The following is a 20145-nucleotide window of genomic DNA, read 5'->3' as shown; positions in this document are numbered from 1 at the left end:
AGGCCCGCGCGTCCCGGGCGAGAGCGCACCTGGCGTACGCCTCCTCCCGGCTCCCCGCCCGCCGCCCCCGGCGAGCCGGCTAGGGCCTCAGGAAGGGGCGCGCGGCAAGCTCCAGGGGGGCCCTTACCCCAGGTCCCCGGCACCCGAGCGCCGAGCCGAGGGGCGCGGACCTCAGGTAAGAGGACAGAGACTCGGTGACTGTGGGTGCAGAAGGGAACCACGTATTAACCCCGAGCCGCTCGGCGCAGTCGTGGAGTCCCCTAACCTGGCGGCTGCAGAAGGGGCTTGTCTTCTCAGTAAAGGCTTTGAGACATGCCCAAGGCCCTCCCGCATTCTACAGAGCTTTTGCAGGTGTTACAGCTGCTGCTATGCGGTTTTCCCAGGAAGCTGAGTGTCCCCAGCGAAGTCTCTGCAAGCAGAGGCCGAGAGGAGTCCGCCGCCCTACCAGACTCGCCCTTGAGCCATGGGGAATTCCAGGGGATTTGTCCTGGGCGATTTCACGTGCAGGGGACGCCATCGCCCTGGCCCCTACGCCCCCCGCCCCACACCTGGACCCAGCCCTTCCTGCACTTCTGCCCGGTCCAGGCCCTGGACAGTAAATGGGAGGGTCTCAGAATTGCACCTTTGAAACTTGCCTGGGGGAGTGGGGGTGGGCATTGATTTAAAAACCTGGTGGGCACCCAGGCAGAAGAGTAGGAGGGCACCTTTCTGCCCTTTCATTGTGGAATCGATGGCTGTCCAGCTGAGAGCACCCTTTCAACGGGGACACCGTACAGTGCGTTTGGTGTTTTGGAACAGACTAATCAGAACCTTATAACTTTCAAATTATGAGGTCCTTTAAAACACAACCCTAGTACCCATAAGTGTTTTATAAACTGATGTCTAAAATTTCAAGCTCTCTTTGGCTTTTAGTGTGACATTATATTTAAAAATTCATTTACTGAGAAAAGACAATTCAGAAAAGTCAGAGGTAGCACTGTGGTTGGCAAAAGTAGGGGAGGGAAGCTGTTCATTTGTACATGCTGTTAGCTTTCAGCAGCCTGTAGCCATTCTCTGATGGCCGATGGGGGCACAAAGCCCCACTGGGCCATCCTTCACATGAGATATGGCCCTTTCTCTCTCTCTCTCTCTCTCTCTCTCTCTTTTTTTTTTTTTTTTTTTTTTTTTTTTTTTTTTTGTAGAAATCCAGCTCAGAGCTATCTCTTGACTATGTAAGAATTTCTCAGTCTAGGTCCTTAGGCAGATCTCATGGGGAGAGGGAGATCCCTTTCTTCATCGTACCTGTTTTATTTTTCTTTAAATCTGGTTTTTGGTCTACTATCTAGAGTTTAAAGTAGCTACAGGCGTACCTTGTTTTATTGTGTGCTTCACAGATGTTGCGTGTTTTCAGTTTTTATCCAATTAAAGGCAAGACCCTCCGCCAGCAAAAAGATTACAACTCACTAGTGCGATTCTTGCTTTATTGTGGACTGGAACTCAATCTGCAGTATCTTCAAGGTGTACTTGTTTTTCCCTTCCCCTCAATAGGCGAGGCTCCCCTGGAATAAATCATAGTCAGACGCCCATGTGTTTACAGAGAGGGTAGAAGATGGCCTGAGGATGAATGGGAAAGGCTGCCAGGAACCTGGGCTCCTGGGTTTTTAATGAGCTTCGTAAAGGGCACAGCTGTTAATTGGCAAGCGATGACACAGGATAAACTACTGGTGCAAATGTAAAAGCCTCTTATTAAGAATGTCCCCTCCAGGTGTGCATCTTACAGATCATTTTTATTGCATCTCCAACACCTGGGAGGGTGCTGGGCACAACGGTGTTTATTGGAAAAATGAAATTTCATATAATTATATCAGTGGAAGGATCAGCAACGCAATGAGGTGTTTTAGAACAGAGGTCCTCAAACTTTCGTAAGTCACAAATCAGTAAAAATAAATTGTTTTAATTGGGAGGACTGTAACAGAATGGCTAATTTTAAATTTTATCCCACAAGGATATTTTAAAAAAATAGTAAATCCCTCCCATCATCTACAAGGCTATTGGAGGTCTCTTGGTGTTTTGTACAAGGGAGGGTCTATCCGTATAATACCCTGTTTCAGCATCACCCCAAGCCAGCTCCCTGGGACAACTGAATATACTTGAAATCTTTCCTTTCCTCTTTCATTTCTAAACAGCTCCAGACTGCTTACTCTTCCACCTGTAAAATTACCTGCAGGCCTTCCCTGAAGGTGATTACCGTCCTTGATCCTTTGCTTCCTTTTCTGATCCTAAGTCCCTTCTCTTGAATTGAATTTCTCTGATCTCCATTTAGGAAACTTTGCCCTAGCCCAGGGGGGCTTTTGCATCGTGGTCTCTTGATCCTGGCAACATTTCCAGGTAAATAGGATGAGTGATGTCACCGAAATTTTTGAGAAACGGAAATTGAGAGACTGAAGTGAAGAAATTTACTAGAGAGGCTCATGCTCGGATCTCCTGACATCTGATTAGTGCTCTTTCCAGGTCATCTGTGGACTACATGCTTCTTGTCACGGCTGAGCTGTCTGCCATCGAAAGACCTGGGCTTGACTCCAACCTTGTGGTTCACTAGCTCTGTGACCTTGGACTACAATTTCTCCAAGACCATTTTCATGTATAAAAATGGAAATGATCATGTCTACCTTATAGGGTTACCCGTGTTGTTAAGTGAAATTAATATAAAGTGTAATGATCCCCTTCTACCATAATATGTTTAGAAAGTATTTTACCAACAGGAGAGATGTTCACACACTATTTCACTGGATCTTTACAACAATGCGTGAGATTATGAAACTGAGATTCTTCCCATTGGACCGATGAATGAACTGAGGCGGGGGAAGTTGGTGCTTGCAGAGTCATTCAGCTGGATATAAGCACAGCTAGGCTGGAATTCGGTCTCTGGACTTCAGGTCCTGTGTGTGCACTTCCCAGAGTTCCAAGGCAGTGGATTTTGGTTTTGTAGAACTTAAAGGATTTTCAGATATCATCAGAACAAACATCAATATCTCTTTTGGCTAAAAATGTCTCTCAGGTCTGGCGACTGTGGGAGACCCTGCTATTTATGCCTATCTGCCCAGTTTTCTCTCCAACCATCCGAGGAATTGTTTGTCCCTTGGTGTTGACTCTGGTCGTTAGACTTGGATTCTGAAAATTTGCGATTCTTTTGAGGAAGCAGGACTTTCCATGGACTATGGGCCTGTGCCAAGTGTTTTCCCACATGGACAAGAAAGATGATTGTTACAGCAAAAGACACCAAGGGCTTCCTGGCTGGAGACTTCCACCTCCGATTTTAGTCTTCCAGTTCAGGCGTTGACTGTTCTTGTAAAGGGCTCAGATTTCCATCCCGTTGGTTGAGAGGGGGCTGCTAAGGGCTAATCTAATATTTGGGGTTGGAATTCTGTTTTGTAAGGAGGTGCAAGTGGTTTCCTCTTTCACCCTGCATGCCTTTCATTTCTGATCAGGGAGGGAAAGGCAGGCATTGTCTCTTAAAATGCCTTTAGCTATCACCAATCTGGCCCCCTTATTCTCAAAGGTAGCCTTGTTTTGGCCTTGATTTCTTCCTGTGTTGGGGGAAATGTAATCTCAGAGTGCAATGTTTTATGGTGCCTTGCAGCAAACCCCAATTTCTTGCTGTCCCAAATGCTGCCAGTGCTGTATGGAAATAGGACTGGAAGATAACGGATGAGAAGATTGTGGGGCAGGAGGCATCTAAGTCCATGTGGGAAGGTCCCAGAAGCCAGGAATAATGCATGGAATTAGCATGAGTAATGGAACAGAAAGGAACCAATGTGAGTGAGGCACTGTGTAATGGAAAAGGCTTGACAAGGTGGACATGGGAGCGAATGGTCTGTTTCTGCTCCTGGGTTGCAGACTACTCCTGGCTACTTTGTAAATAAATGCAGAAAGCTCTGGAAATCTTCTGAAGTGCTCCAGTGTGGGAGTTGCTGGCAGGTTATTAGCTGGATGGAAAACTGCCAAAGGGCAGGATTTGGGTGGCAGACTTTTAATTATATTTCTGTTTCTCTCTCCTGATTCCCTAGAATCAGGAAGGTGATGGATTGAACAGATCACTGGCAGGCCAGATGGGAGTCCAATCTGCTTATTAGCCGTGTAACGTGGGGCAAAACACTTCTCCATGCCTGTTTTCTCATCTGTAAAATGGGGACAATACTCTCACTGGCTGGCTATGCAGATTAGGCAAGAGAAGACACATACGTATGGAGCCCAGTGCCAGACAACAGTAAAATGCTCACTAGATGGTAGTAGCTCTTGACTTTTTACTATGGAATTCATCCTTTTAAAAAAAGTTTGCTGATGTCAGGTTGTGTTTAAAGTATCTAATTAGTATTTCAAGGAAGTTTTGATATGTGAGGAGGGGTAATAAACTGAATGTTTTGAAATGATTGGGTGGGAACAGACACTAAAGAGTTCTATTAATACTTCACCAACATCAAATAGCATTTGTATCATTTATCATTTATCTTGGTATAAAAATAATGCAGTGAGTGCAAAGATTCATCTGGAAGTATCCTATCTGTGGTGGGAGTCACGGTGCTTGGTTTACCCCACAGGCACCTGGCTTACCTACTGCCATGTGCCAGACACCTTCAGGTGGGGTTTCAGCAGAGGCTAAAGACTACAGTCCCTAGTCCCTAAGGCATTTGCCACCTGGCAGTCAAGATAAACATATCAACAGTCAGTGTCAGAGCTGTGTGACAATAGTTTTGTAGGAGGACGAGGGTGGGGCTGTGGGGGAGGTGATGCTGAGGTCCCAGAGCCAGCACTGTCTGATCCAAATGCTTACGGAGGCGGCATTTGGCTTCTTGCTTTGACTTGCAGATTGCCAACATATAGTTTTGTTTTAATGAGCAGAAACTTGGGAGACTTTGGAAAAACATTCACCTGGGCAAGCAGAGGCACATGATAGAGCGAGATGAAGTTGCTTAGGCTTGTTTCATAGTGGAGAGAGGAAGCCCATGTTCACTGAGCACCTTACCTAATGTCTTAGGAACCACCCCTCCGTCCTTCTACCTTGTCCTCATGGCAGCTGGTAAGCTGCTAGAGGCCTGGTTTTATAAAAAATTAACAGGCCTGAGCCTCAGAGTCCTTCATGTGCCCAAGGTCAGAAGCTGTGACCCCAGAAAATCGTCCTGAACTTAAGGACTAGATAGTATTGAGAAGTCCTTTACTTCTGCTCCGCACTGCCCCTCATCCCCAGGCCTGGCCCCTGCCTGGCTCCCAGGTGGCAGGTGGGGAATCGTCCTGCTTCTATTGTGTAGAGTAAGGAGAAAGAAAATGTGTCTTTTGGGGAAAGGGATGTGCCTTGGTGTCTTGTGCTGGGCTGGAAACTAGCAGGAAGCGTGTGGGCCCCTCAGCCACCCAGTACCCTCGCTGTCCCCCTCTGCCCCCGGGATGGTGCCTGGGGAGCTCCTGGCTTCCCCCTCTTGCACTATCGAATCTTTGATTTTCACCTAGATGAGATGAAGACATGGGCCTCAGTCATTTGAAGCACAAAGACTCTTAGCTGGTTGGGACCTTTGATTTAGTTTCAGAAGTGGTTTGAAATCCTACGGGGTGAATATACAGTGGAGCAAGGTCTGACCATTATAGGTCCATGATGGGGTGATCAGAAGGGATTTTTGAAACGATAAGACACAGCACCTGGTACAACCTTTTTGTTTTACAAGTAAGGAACCAAGGAACCTCTCAGGGTCACACTGTACTGGATGAGAAAGGGGGGCGTCTGGATTCAGGGTGTAGGTCTGTCGCCACGGGGTCACTTACAGGTGCGCTATCTCAGTGGGGATGGAGTTCTGAGCCTTGGATCAAGGTCCCTGAGCTGACCTTGGCTCCAGAAGTGGTATAGTTAGGGGAAAGTACATTGGATTAGCAGCCAGAACCTTGAGCTGTGTGACTGTCCAGGAACCTTCCTCTTCTGAGCCTCGGAGAACTCTTTTGTTCATGTCTGAGGCGTGTATGGCTCATTCACTCAGCTAATCCTCTTCTACCTTGTCCTCATGGACCATACTGTGGTCCTCTGATTCCCCCGTTCCTGCTCCCTGTGGGTGGGAGTACAATGACCTATGATAGCAGTCCCTTGCCATTGATCCATCTTGCCTGCAATTCCGAGTAAGGTCTGACCATATCACTTTTACAAACATGCATTGGGTCATTTTAAACCTTTCTGCAGAAGCAGCTATACTTCTTGAGTGACTTCGATTTCCAGGCAGCCTGCATAGCAAATTCTCTTTGGATTTGGAGCTGTTTTGTTCTTGCAGGGGGCAGGTGTGTTTTTAATGCCCCTGCAGAGATGGTAGAGTACGAGTTCCTCAGAGAATTCATTTTAGTGCAGGTTAAGTTCAAGACACTTCAACGAGCTGCTAGAGATGACCAGGAAACTCCTGCCTTGTGTTTGGAGAACCGGTATCCCCAGGTGGTTGAGATTAGAAGGCCCACGATACATAGATGAAGACTTGGTGCTCCCGCTTTGTCATTCATGGTCTTACATGCAGAAGAGGGGTGCTTATTTTAAAGTGTTGATAGACCTTTTGGGAGTTGGGAACGTCAGGTTGCAATGAGTTTCCTGGTGCATCCTTGTGTTCCACACAGAGTGACTGGCCACTTCTCTCTCTGTCCTCATCTTTAGAACCTGAGGCTCCACTGGTCACCGGCAGTGTTTCCCTTTCTCTGCCTGAATTTTTATCTTCAGCGTTAACTCCTACGTGAGTTTCAAGGTTATTTGTTCAGTGGAGGGAAACTTGAGTAAGACCTACACGTGGTGTTGCCTCACTCGTCCAAGTCTTTTCTTACTGGTCAAGTTTAATGCAGAGAAACTGTAGGGTGAGATCTTGAATCTATTGGATCCCAAAAGGCGAAAAATAGAATTTCTAGAACATACTATCAAGATATTTCCTGGGCCTCAAAGCCAAAATTAGAAGTAAACCTCAGGTGTGTGCCCTTGTGGAATTAAAGTTGCAGTCATAGTTTCTTATTAAAAGCACTCACTTTCCACCTTAATACTTCAAAAACCGATGATCAGGCTCTATGGAACTGAATTTTATTCATAAGCATTAGTAGACAACAACACATTTTAAAAAATACTTTTGTTTCTTCCTCAGCCACATCGCTCTTTATAAATGAGAAAATGCAGACTTGGTGAACTTGCTACGTTTCATAAAACGAAGATATTGAAATCAAATGTTCAACCTGTCAGAATCTAAGTGCTCATGAAGAAATGGACATGCTGAGAGGGAGGGGCTTTCCACAAGATCACGGGGCTAGACAGGGCCCTGGCCGAACTAGGGCCGCGCCTCTTAATTCTGGACACAGTGCTCCTTGCCCAGATCTGTGAAGGAGCTGGGGGTTTTGGGGGGTAGGTGTCTGCAGAACATGTTAGACTTTCTTTTAAAATTGAAGTCATTGGAGTAAAGTCTCCAGTGCCTTTTGGGAATGTGTCTTCTCCAGGCTACTGTCATTATTATGGTAAGGAGGGGCCTCTAGCATCATATTCGGTGCTCTGGGAAAGGCTGAGTACTTGTCATCTTGTTTAGGGGTGTGACATGAGTTTACAGAGCTAATTGCTGATGCTTTTTTTCCTTGTCCTGGTCCTATAGTCATCTCAACATGCCCTCTGTCCTGCTGCTAGAAGCCGTCTGCATTTTCCTGGTTGCTGGAGGTAAGGTTTTTTGGTTGGGGGGGGCGGGTATCATGTCAAGGGGTTTGGTTTGTCTTGCTTCCTGTCAGTTTTAACTTCTAAAGTTCTCTTGAATGCATCTAGGTCTCCACTCCACAGCCACCTGCCTGGTCTAAGCCCCCTCATCTCATGCTTAGACCATGACAGTAGCCTCCCAACTGGTCTACCTGCTTTTCCTCCAGCCTGTTCTTCACCCAGCAGCCATTTCAAAATGCAAATGTGATCATGTGTGGATCTTTTTCCACGTCCACCCCCTTCCTGAAACTGCTAAGTAATATCCTGTTGCTCTCAAGAGGCCCTGCCTGATCTGACCCCATAGCCACTGGCATCCTGTAGCCCACACTCTTTCCAGTCCTGCCCAGTACCCTTGCTCCCTCTCATCCTAGGAATTCTCCATTATGGTGGCCCCTCTGCCTGGATTACCACCTTACCCAACACTGCTACCCTGGTAAACTCCTACTCATCCTTCGGCACCCAGCTCAGTTCCTCCCGAACCCCCAGATCATGTCAGATCCCCCTATTGAAACCTCTTATAGTCCTGAGTCCCTCTGCTATGTAGCACTTAACATAGATATGAGTTTATTTCTGCACAAACTTTTAAAAATTAGTGTCCATCTTCTCCACTAAACATAAGCTCCATGAGAAAGAGACTCTGCATAGTCTTTACTCACTAGTATGTAATCTCGGTACATAGCTCTGGACTTGGCATATACTTGGTTTTCAAGAAGTAGATTAATGAATGAATAATGGAGCAAATCAATTTTCCTTTTACTTCTCACTTTGCCACTTCCAAGTTCTAGCCTCTTTGAAAATTGAAATATGAGATGGTAGAAGGGAATATGTGTTTTGTGATCGTTGTCCTACAAGTAAGAACAAATGGACAGTGTGGCAGGCTGACCGGGTCTAGCTCAGGAGCTTCTGGCCGTCTGAGATCTCTCCTGCAGTTCCTTCCCGGTCTGTTTCGGTGGGTGGGTATACCTTCTCTGCTGAGTTGGCTACTGTCACCACCAGCCTGTTCCCCAGAGCCTAGGGGAGATAAGAGAGACTGGGAGAAGAGGGTGGTTGCTCAGCTCACCTATCCCCCCGTCTAAGCCATGCAGGAAGACAGTGTAACACAGTTGCTTCATGGTCAAGGCATTGGAGAGTGATGAGACGTATTTAGGGACAGGGCCTGAATATGTTCCCTGGAGGCCCAGGCACAGTAAAGGTTCTGCTCCAGCTCATCACAGAACTTCATCTTCTGTGGCTCTATCCATTTTATAGAGCACTTGATCTGAGCATCCCTGGGTTGTACAGATCAGTCAAGGGAGGCCCAGAGAAGCTGTGTGACTTGTTCGGGGTCACACAGCTGTTGACAGCAGAGTTTAAACGAAATCTCAAGTCTCCTGACGCCCGGTCTGGTGCCCCCTGCTCCCACTCTGAGTTCCTCTAGGGGAGACAAGAATTTACAGGAATTAGCTCTGTAAGCCTTGGCTCTCTTATCCGTAAAGTGAAAGGGTTTCACTAGATGGGTGAGTCTCCTTAGCACCACCCATCCTCCCTAAGAGTTTCAAGTTCTGCAGCCCAGGCAGGTGGTCTTCGGAGGCTGGGCTGACTTGGTTAGACAAAGAATCAACAGCCATACGTTCATCACCTTCCTCTTCCAGGGGGATCCTTTGCAGAGTCCTGAGATAGTTTCACAGGAGAGCAGTGGAAACATCATCCAGGCATAGGGAGGGCTGACCTGAAGCCTGGCCCCTGCGGTGGCAGCTGAGCATGTGGCACAGAGGCATGCTAGCTGAGTGACATCTTTAGGGAATAGTCTCTGGTCACAGGGCTCCTCTCTCTCCCATCTGGATAGACAGCTGGCCTTTCTCCAGCTAGAGAATTTGCTGGTAAGACATTCAAAAAGGAGCAGTATTTTCATTTTTATAAAGCACCGGTAGAAATGTCCTCTTCAGGGCGCTTCCGGGGGAGCAGGCGAGCTCCCGTGGGAACACCATCCCATTAGGGTGGGCAGCAATGGGGCCCCACGAATTGGCAGGATCTTGATGATGTCCGAATGCAGTAAAGCTCAAAATTTATTTTCTGAAAGAACTATTTGCTGAATTATTGAGTGATTTTCATTCCTTTTTTGGGGGGCGGGGTGTTGCCTCTGTGCCGACGTCTGCCATTTTTTATGAAAGTGAGTAATTTTTTTTTTTTATTATCTGTTTTTGTAGTTTGCCTTTTTTCTGCCTCTGGTGGCAAAACGGCAGTAATAGTTGCAGACTGTCTTAGACCTCGTGAAAGATATTTGCCTGACAGCCTTTGACTGTGGAGTTAATTGTTGGGTCAGCGTATGGCCTCGAACCATCTTCTTTGTGAGAGTGATTGAGGCGGGGAGTGTATATCAGGTGAGCAGAAACCGTCTGCTCAGACATACAGTGGGGGTGGGGGGAACTAGAAACTACTTCAGTTTGCACCGGGGACTATTCGAAGGAGAAGAGCCATAGAGATGGAGCTGGGATGAGCCCAGGGGGCCGTTGACGGATAAGCTCCAGGGGGTGCTGCAAGTAAGAGGTGTCCTTCCCCTCCCCCAGCCTGACATCATCTTTTGGTGTCTCCCTCCTCATCACTTTCCTGGCAGTTGCAAATCCCTATGGGCCCAACTTCCCTCAGCTGAGTAATTGCCCCCTGCCCGGCTTCCTCTCCTTTACCTCTTTCCCCGGCAGCCCCTCCGCGCTCATGTTCCTTCCTCTGTCCCCTTTTTGGCCCAGCCTGCTCCAGGGCTCTGCCCCCCCTAGCTTTGTTTCCTCTGTGCTTACCGCCCCCAGATATCGACATGTATAAAGCATCCGTGTGTATATTTCTTTTGCCACTAGACATTGACCAAGTGCCGTTGGCTTTTCAAATGATCTCTCCAAGTGGCACCTTCATTGCCCTCAGTTAATTTTGTAAATTGTTATTGATCAGATGCCATTAGTACAATTTTACTGGATATCCTGTAAAAGAAGGAGAAATATATCCGTGAACTTCCTGCCTCCAAACTTTTTAGCCTTCGTTCGTGTTAATGTCATTGAACAAATATATAAGCAATTACTCATAGTATCGTCTGTTTGGATACTTGTTATCGTCCACATCCTTCTATCACAAAAAATGTTGAAGGGAGCGTCTTGATGCACATTTCCCTTCTCTAAAATTTTTTTCTTTCAGGTCAATGCCCAGGTGTGGTATTACAAGGTTAAAGGATATAAGCATTTTTATGATCCTTAAGTTATTTGACCAAATTTTTTCCAAAAGAGTTGTACCAATTTACAGTGCCACCACCAGAAATTTTTTTCCTGAATGAAGCTTTCCCCCAAGTACAGATAAACTTAGAATTTGATCATTTACATTTCACGTTTAAAACGCTATTTCCTCGTTTGACTGAAAACATCACCTGCTTAAACATTTCCCCTGTGCTTTTCTATAAATTCTCTTTACGAGTTATCTATTTACATCCAAGGTCGACTTTTATGGCAGTCAGCGAGAGACCCAGTTATTATACTTAACCAGGGCAAAACTCGTTGAAATCACAGGTTCTCTATAACCCTTCTGAGTATATGTTTAATTGTCTTCAAATTTAGATACAAAGGTACCTGGTAGAAGTGGGGTGGTCGAGGGTTCTTTCATGCTCCCCATCTGGTAATTTTTAACTTGCGATATCATTAGACTCTCCCACATTCCCGTTTTCTCTCTTATCTCCTGTTCATTCTGTTCACATAATTTGGAGACTAAGACGGCTTCTGGTGTCTTCTCTCCTAGTGACCCCATCCCTCCCTCTTCAGGAAGTCCACGTAAGCAAGGAGACCATTGGGAAGATTTCAGCGGCCAGCAAAAGTAAGCCCATGTTTTTTTCCATCCTCCAAACGCCCATTTCAGCCTCCGCATGGAAACCATGTTACTCCAGACAGTTTCCAACTCACGCTGTCGCCAGAATCATTTTCCCCAAACAGGCCCGCCCAAGTCCCTCTCCTGGGTAAAAAAACTCTTGGTAAATCCCCGTTGCCAGATTTCTTGGTCCACAGTTTGAGATCTTCAGTGACGTGACCGCTGTCTACCCAACCAGCCTCGCCTGCTGCCACGTTTCTTCCTTTTCCGCCTTACTCCGTCCCCATGTGCGGAGGCCACACCTGCCCGTGCCCAGGGCCCCGACACATCCCTTCCTCCCCTCTCGGGTGGACTCGCCCTCCTTCGCTGCCTTCTGGCGGCACCTTCTCGCTGGTGCTTCTCTCGCTTCTGCTCTCTTGCATCTTTGTGGCGGGTGCGGGCTCTGGAGCCACAAAGCCCGGGTTCGATTCCTGGCTCCGCCACTTCCTAGCACTTTGTCCTCAGGAATGTTACCGAACTGCCCTGTGCCTCGCTTTCCTCCTCCCTCCAGTGGGAATAAAAATTATAGCTCTGCTTAGGGGTGGGGTGGGGGTGGGGGTGGGGAGCCAGGGAGCTAATAACTAAAAGGTACAAGTTTCTTTAAAGGTGATGGAAATGTTCTGAAATTGAGGTGATGATGGAATGTCTGTGAATATACTAAAAGCCATTGAATTATCCACTTTAAGTGGATGAATTATATGGTGTTTTATAAGGTGTTTTATACTATATGGTGTATTTTATGATATCTCAATACATCTGTTAAAAATTTTTTTTTAAAGTCACCCAAAGGTCATGGTGAGAACTAATTAGTCCATATAAAGTGTGTAAAGTAGCACCTGGCATATAGGAAAGAAGCAGTCAGTGCTGGCTGTAATTTCTTATCTCCTGGGTAATGAGACATCACGTGCCAGGCCGCCTGGCTGTGTCCTGTACTAAATCGCAGGCCCCAAGGGCTGGAACCAAGGCCTTTCAGTATCCCTCACTGGCCCAGCAGCTCCTCCTCCCATATGGCTCAGTGTTGCTGAATTAGACTCTCTCATTATTAGCTCATTTCCTGTTTAGAAAAACAAAAACAAAAAACGTGCAGCTCGCCGCCAACGTTAATTTTACGTAAACATGTTCTTTGAGGCTGAAGCAAATCTGACTGGTTTTCGATGCGAAAATAAAATATTAAAAACTGTTCTTGGAGCTATTGCTAAACAACTTGTCTCTAATCCTAATATAACAGAAATGTATCCATAAATCGGATTCATCAAATGAATCCAGCTAATAACTCTTCGAGAACGGTGTTGACATCACACGTAGGAATGCTACGTTTCTAGGATTTGACATTTTCAGTGATTGAGAATTACTGTATTTTGTAAATGTGGAAACACCGTTACTAAAACCAGAATACTCTAAATAGAATGATGTCATTTGTTTCCAAAGACTATTGATACACTAGAGCGATGCAACAATAATAATAAAAGCTGGATATTTCATGGCGCACTTTGGCGGTTAAGGTCAGGACTGGAATCTGTGAGTTGTCTCAGGGTAAGTGCTACAGTTGCGAGCACCGCCGGCAAGTATTCTCGGGGCAAACGGGGAACGGGTTAGAAAGACTTTCCCGTGAGGGCGTCTTTGCGCATCATGCCCATGTGGGTGTGTGCTTCCCGCTGCAGGGGAGGGCCGCCTCTGGCCCAGGCCTTCTCCGGGGCCCTTCCTCACCATCGTGCCGAGAAGAGCAGCAGCTGGCTTACCACAGAGTCATTTCTGCCTCCACTCTGCTTTGGGGAGTGAGATACTTGGGACCAGACGGCAGGGAGGCTGGTCGTCACCCATCTGTCTCCCTCTCCCCTAGTGATGTGGTGCTCCGCGGCGATGGATGTCCTGTTTCTGATAGATGGCTCTCACAGCATTGGGAAAGGGAGCTTCGAAAGGGCCAAGCACTTTGCCATCACGGTCTGTGATGCTCTGGACATCAACCCCGAGAGGGTGAGTGCGTTTTATTGTCTCCATCTGTGTTAGGGTGTTTTTGGTTGCGAACGACAGCAATCCAAGCAGAGGAGGGAGTTTCCTGGCCCGTGGAACTGGGAAGAACAAGGGGGTGAATCCCGGTTCCAGGCGTGGTGGACCCCATGTGCTCAATCCCCCTTTTTTCCTCTTCTCAGTTATTCTTTCCTCGGTTGGGTTTCTTCCTAGGCAGGTTTTCCACACACAGCAAAGTCACCTTGTATTGTTCTTCAAGCTAGTGGCCCTAGTAAAAAGAAAGTGGACTTCTTTTCCTGCAGATCTAGCAGAAGCTGGGGGGTGAGGGTGTGTTTGAGGAGGTGTAGGTCACATGACAATCCTTTGACCAATCACAGTTGGTCAAGGGAAGAGATGATCTGGCCAGACCTGAGTCCCATGCTCATCCACGCTGATGGGGTGATAGGTTTGGTTTCCCACTAGAAAGGGGTTGTGTTTGCATGATAATGAGGAAGGGAAAGCTTATCACTGTCTCCCAAGACTAGAATCTCGGTATGAAGCACAGCTCCTACCCTCTCTGCTCACTTGAACTGTTCCTGCCTGAGTAAATCCAGCCAGTACGTTCGTTTCTTGTTCTTCCTGGCTCCAGATAGTAGGTGTTGGTTCCAGAGTGTGCTAGCTGTGGCTCTTGTTACTAAAAGGGACATTTTGGAAAAACTCATTAGAAAAACGGGCAACAAACATACACAAACAATTCCCAGGAAACAAAACACAGATGGTCTTTAGACACAAAAAGATGCCCAACCCCTTCACTAAATGTAATGGCAAATCTCTGATCGATAGACTGTTTTTCAGTTACTGGATTAGTAAAAATCCAAAGTTTGGCGACATGCTCCATCAGCAAGTCTAAAGGAAACTGGCATTCTCACGCATTGCTGGTAGAAGTATGCGATCTCACTCTCTGGAAATATGCAGCAAAGTTACAAAAGCTTGGACCTTTTGATTTAGCAATTTATTCTAAATATACTCCCACAGATGGTTTTTCAAAGATGGCATTCCTGGGTTAATCCTAAGAAAACCACTAGGATTTAGGAGGAGAAAGTGGCCTTTTTTGAGGGCTAGATTTTTCTCCAAAATAGCATGTCATTTTGGGAGAGTGAGCACATTGCCCTGGCAGATTTGCATGGTTTTCTGAAGACGCCCTGGCAAACGGCCTTCCATCTAGGCGTGAGGAGCCCGGAAGTTCCATCTGTGACATTGACCCTTTACAGACCCTAAAAGGGCCAGGGCCATGGACTGCTGAATCTCCACCCTCTTCCACACAGGGCTCTGCTTGTAAAAGGAAATGATTCCCTATGAAATTTCGCTGGTTATTCGTGGACAAAGAGCCTTAAAACTCCAACACTGTTGACCTTGGCATTGATGTAGTATGTCCTGAAATAGGGGTCCGGAAGACCCCAGCAGATGGCAAATTGGGAGAGAAGAGCCGTATGGATTATTAGAGGACATGGAAGAGGAAACAGGTTCAGAGACGCTTAGTGACTGCCTAAGGTCACACAGCAAGTGTGGAGGACCTGGGGCTCTTGACTCTCAGCTCAGGGCTTGTTCTATTAGGTCATTTGTCCCTATCCACTGGGCTAAGATGAGATCATGACACTCAGAATTCACAGCCTGCCGTCACATAGCAAGTGGACAACATGGCATTGTGGTGTGTTTGTGTGAGTTTATGTGGAGGTGGTACGTGCTGATGGAATTCAGCATTCTCAGAGAGGCCAAGAAAACCATGACAAAAAACTTCATAGCTGGTGCTGTTGGGAACAGCTGCCCCAACCCACAGGCTGTGCCCCAGAGTTCAGGGAATTAATCTCAGTGTTGCCAGAGCACAGCTAGAATGTGGCATTTCTAGGTTACATGTTGGCAAACCAGACAGTGCCCACGACAAGGAACCAGAAAAGTGAGACCCTTGGAAATTTCCATATATGAGGGAACTTGATTATTATTTTCATGTGAAAGAGCATATAGAATGACTCCATTTTCTTAAGAGGACAGAAGCTGAGTGTTAAGGGAGGTAAATGTGGTCTTGGCTCGAGAAAAACTTTCTCGCAGCAAGACTTGTTGAGCAAAGGAGTTGGGTATCTGTTTCGGTGAGCGAGTGAGCATCTTGACCTGCGAGGTGCTTCATCAGACTTGCTGGAATGCTAGTTGAAGGGTCTTTTTGCATCAGGGCAAATTCAGATGGTTCCGTCTGACTCGTGGCTTTAGGTTTTCTGTTTTTGCTGCTGCATTTTTTGTGCCTTCTTGTTATCTCCATGTACAAGACATCTGAAGTGTGCCTCATTTGACTTTCTATACCTTTAGTTTTCAGGAAGAAATGTTCAAGTAGCTATAAATTAAGGCTTTTAATGAAATGATCTGTTATTGAGGTGGATTTAAAATGTTTGAAGTCTTCCTCTAAACACTTAAGAGCTGAGAAGTTTGAAAAAAAAAAAAAAAAAGCTGAGAAGTTTTACTTCCTAGCTATAATATGATGATTGCAGCAGAGTGATTGCAGTGGGGTGAGAAATCTGGGCGGGCTTGCTTCTGATCATACGGTAAACTGAAGATAAAAGGTAGCTCTTTTCCTCCCAAACCACCAATTAAATTAAATGCCTTAACTACTGACTCAAGCTGTTTCCATCTTGTATCCTTCCTGTTTAATTCAAGTAAATACACCCAGCTGTTGGTCTCAAGGGAGTCTTTTTTTTTAAAACTAATTCATTCACATGATTCAATAAAAAGACATTCAATGAAGTGTCCCTCCTACCCACACACTTTCCATTTGCCCAGTCCCCCGACCTGTTGTCTTGAGCATCCTTAGAGAATCGCTTCATGCAAATGCAAGCAATATGAGTATGTATTTTTATACAAAGGGTAGCAAGTGACACAGACTGTTCTATTCCTTGCCTTTTTCTCCTCGCATTGTCTTGGAAGTCTTTCCGTATCTAGGTATATAGGTAATGTAAGTATTAATATGGGTATATATTTTATAGCTGATAATGTTCCAGTGTAAGGATTTACCACGTTTTAATTAACCAACCCCCAGTAGATGGAATTTGCTGTTACAGATATACTGTGAGCTTGTAAATATGTCATTTCATACATGTGACAGTATATCTGTAGGGTAAATTCCCAATAGCCTGATGCATTTGTAATTTCCAATAAATATTGACAAATTGCTTTCCATGTATGCTGTACCATATATGTTCTTACCAGTAATGTTTGAAAATGCTGGTTTCCCCCCTACAAACATTGTATCTGACTTTTTGCTACATCTCAGTGTGGTGAACTCAAACATTGGTTCATATATTAAAGAGCCATTTGTGTTTCCTGTTCTGTGACCTCTGGTCATAGCCTTTGCCCGTTTTTCTATTAGGTTTTTGGTCTTTTGCATGTCAATTCCTAAACACTCTTTATATATTAAGGAAACTAATGCTTTATCTCTGACATGTGCAAATGACGTTTCCATGTTGTGTTCATTTTTTGGTTGGATCATGGTACAGTGTTGCCCTGTAGATGTTTTCTTCATATAGTCATTTATCAATCCTCCTTTACAGCGTCTAGGTTTTTAGTCATAGTAAGGTCTTTTCCACTTTGAAGTTTTAAAGGAATTCTCTCAAGTTTTCTTCTCGAACTTTTATGGTTACATTTTTCACATTTAAATCTTGAATCCATTTGCAATTTTTCCTTTATTCTTTCGCAGATGTCTATTCAATTGTCCAATATCACTTACTCTCTAAACCATCTTTTCCCTACTGGTTTGAGATGCCCCCTTTATCACAGGCCAAGTTCAAGGGAGATTTCCAAAACGTCTCCTCAGAGACTTTCCTGAGCTTCCCGACTGCTCTGTGTCCATCTCCCCATCTTGTCTACCCAAGACTTAAATTTCTTCCTACTTAAGATGCCCAATGACTCCTCCTCAGAACGTCCTGTGGGAGGAAAGTTTGATGGGCTGTGCTCATTGCAAACAAATGCAGCTGGCCTGATACAGCCAGTGCTTTGATCATCTCCCAAGCACCAGGCCTATTAAGGCATCAACAGTGAAGGAATTCAAGTAGCGAGCAAAAGGCAGCTTCATTGCTTAAATATGAATCTCTTGGCTCATTTGCAGTCTTGGCCAGAATCAGGGTTAGTTATGAGAATAATAACTGAGAATAGTCTCCAGGGGTTTTAGAGAGCCAATGATTAGGTTCATGGCTTGGACTCTCTGGAGGACATCTAAATGTTTCTAGCCTTCTTTGCTCAAGACAGGCTAGCTTCTTAAGAGTCCAGAGAATGAGTTAGTTTTCCTTCTCCAGTCTTGCAAGGCATGAGTTTTCTCATAGAGCCTCCTCACTTAGGATGCAAAATCTGTTTGGAATCACCGGTGGCTTTCACTCCCTCCAATGCATAGGAACTTCATCTCCAATATTGCTCGTGTCAGGTTAGGGTGTTGATTGTCCCCCAATGCGACTCTGGTCTGGAGAGCTGGACTTTCCCTAGTATGGCAAGAGCAGGCCTGGAAGGGCTGATGACCCCCTCCTCCAACCACCAAGGATGGGGATGTGGTGGCTGTGGTCAGTGATGAGCCACCAATGATGGTGGCTGTGGTTAGCTTCTGTGCCACCCCTGGCTGGGTCAGTGAGCATTTTGCTGAAGCATTTCTGTGCCAGCTGCGGAGAAGGCAAGAGGTATAGCTGAGCCTTATGAAGGTCATAAGCACGAAATCCAATGGCCTGGCTCCCTTTCTCTCCAGCCCTGGGCCAGATCTATACACTCTCTACATTTTAGTTTCTCCAACAGTAACGTGGGCATAAACAGTGCCTCTGTGGATTAAATGAAATAATGCGTGAGATTGCTTAAGACAGCGCCTGCCCCTGGCAGACGTTTGGTAAGTGGGAGCCCAGACCTTGCCCTAAAGACGCTCACCGCTCAGCTGAGGGAGCTGCCAGAATGGAGGGTCAGGAGGATCAAACTGGTGGTTGTCATTGCAGAACACAGGCAGATCTGACTGTTTCCTTCCCGATTCTTCTTCTGGTCTTTGGAATGTTCTTTTAGGGAGATCAGAGAAAGCTCCGGCACTGGAATTTGTTGAGTGAGCAGGAGGCAGGGTCCCTAACCTTTCTCATCCCATCTTCCACTTATAAATGTTTGTGTCCTGACCCTGCTCTCAACCCCTGGGCCCTCTGTCTCCCACTGCAGGTCAGGGTGGGAGCGTTCCAGTTCAGTTCTGTCCCTCGGCTAGAATTCCCCTTGGATTCACTGTCAACCCAACAGGAAGTGAAGGCAAAACTCAAGAGGATGGTTTTCAAGTATGTATGCTCAAATACTGCCACGGTGAGGATGCAGCTAGCTGCTCTGAAAATTGTTGTTGGCTACCCAGAGAAGGCTGTGGGCATCCAGAAGCCCAGCCGTGCTCAGCGGGTAATGAGAATTTGCTTCGCAAGGCTGCCCCTCATTATTACATGATGTCCCAGGTAGGAACTTCAATGCAAGTTTTTTTTAAAGTGTTTTCGGCTATTATGTGTAGTTGTCAGTTACCTGGGAGAAAGGGCTAGTGACGATTGGGACTGGAGTTCAGAGCAGGAGGTAATGGGAAGAACACCGAGTCATTTCCCCAGCTCTGTCCTTGCTGACCTCTGCAGCTTGGATAGTTTGCTATCCACTTCTCGAAGCCTCCTTTTTGCGGTCTATCTAAAAAGAGGAAGTTATTGAGAGTGCTTTAAAAATGATGAATTGTTGTTCGTGTGCTCATACACATACATAGCCTGTAAATATATATATAGTAGGGCTGTAACTACTCACGTGAGTCAGCTTTGTGTGTGTGTGTAATATGCGTGTGTATGCACATGTGGATATACATATATTTCTTGTGTAACTGTTTTTATATGTGTAGTACCTGTATACCTGTAAACGTATACATCCCTATATGATTGTTATACAGACATACATATACATACAACACATACATACACTGTCGGAGCCAGCCGACGAAGTAATTCAGGGTACCTGAAAGGGGGAGCACGGACTGAGGAAAAGAAAGAAGACAGACAGAACTGCAGGAGGGAGCACAGACACAAGCTGTCTGTGTCTGTGTCCCCGAGTTTATTCAAAACACACTACTTATAGCATTGCAATGAGAAAACAGCAGTCAAGATTCAAGGTCAGCCCAATTACCTGTCCTGCAAAACAGATGCAGTTTTCACAACTCCCTTCTTTGAAAGCACTGAGTGATTAAAATAGTTTTAGTACCACTTATCTCAAAGCTCGCCAGTTTAGCTCAGCTCCCAACAATACACAGTATATTCTTCACAAGCCGTCATAGAAGACGGTCTCGAACTTGCCACGCTGATCTCTCTCCTTCCCCTTGCACTAGTGTCCACTGAGGTCTGGGGTCCCAGCCATGTTTAGCTGTCACCTCCAGTTGCAAAGGCCCCGAGCACCGAGGTCTTTTTCCAGGTGCAGGTCTCTATAAGGTCCCCAATGCTCTCACTCAGCCCGAACCCCCGCACTGGGCACACCAGGAACTTTGGGGACCCCTAGTGACTTCACCTCAAGGCTATTTATCCCAGCCTTTTCCTCTGCCCGTGGGTGCCCCAAACAGAATGAGGGGT

General features: G+C 46.1%; 1 protein-coding gene across 1 annotated transcript in view; it reads left to right on the top strand.

Moving 5' to 3' along the window:
- Positions 1-7629: 7629 nt before the first annotated feature.
- Positions 7630-20145, top strand: part of VWA2 (von Willebrand factor A domain containing 2) — a 36850-nt gene continuing 24334 nt past the window's right edge. The window contains exons 1-4 of the mRNA XM_011359318.1: positions 7630-7681; positions 11465-11539; positions 13410-13543; positions 18734-18843. Of these exons, the coding sequence (XP_011357620.1) occupies positions 7630-7681; positions 11465-11539; positions 13410-13543; positions 18734-18843 (371 nt within the window). The remainder of the gene's footprint in view (positions 7682-11464; positions 11540-13409; positions 13544-18733; positions 18844-20145) is intronic.

Source organism: Pteropus vampyrus, unplaced genomic scaffold (genome assembly GCF_000151845.1).
Source record: "Pteropus vampyrus isolate Shadow unplaced genomic scaffold, Pvam_2.0 Scaffold46, whole genome shotgun sequence".
Lineage (NCBI taxonomy): Eukaryota > Metazoa > Chordata > Mammalia > Chiroptera > Pteropodidae > Pteropus > Pteropus vampyrus.
Note: the sequence above shows the minus strand (reverse complement) of the source record. Positions and strands in the feature narration are given on the sequence as shown.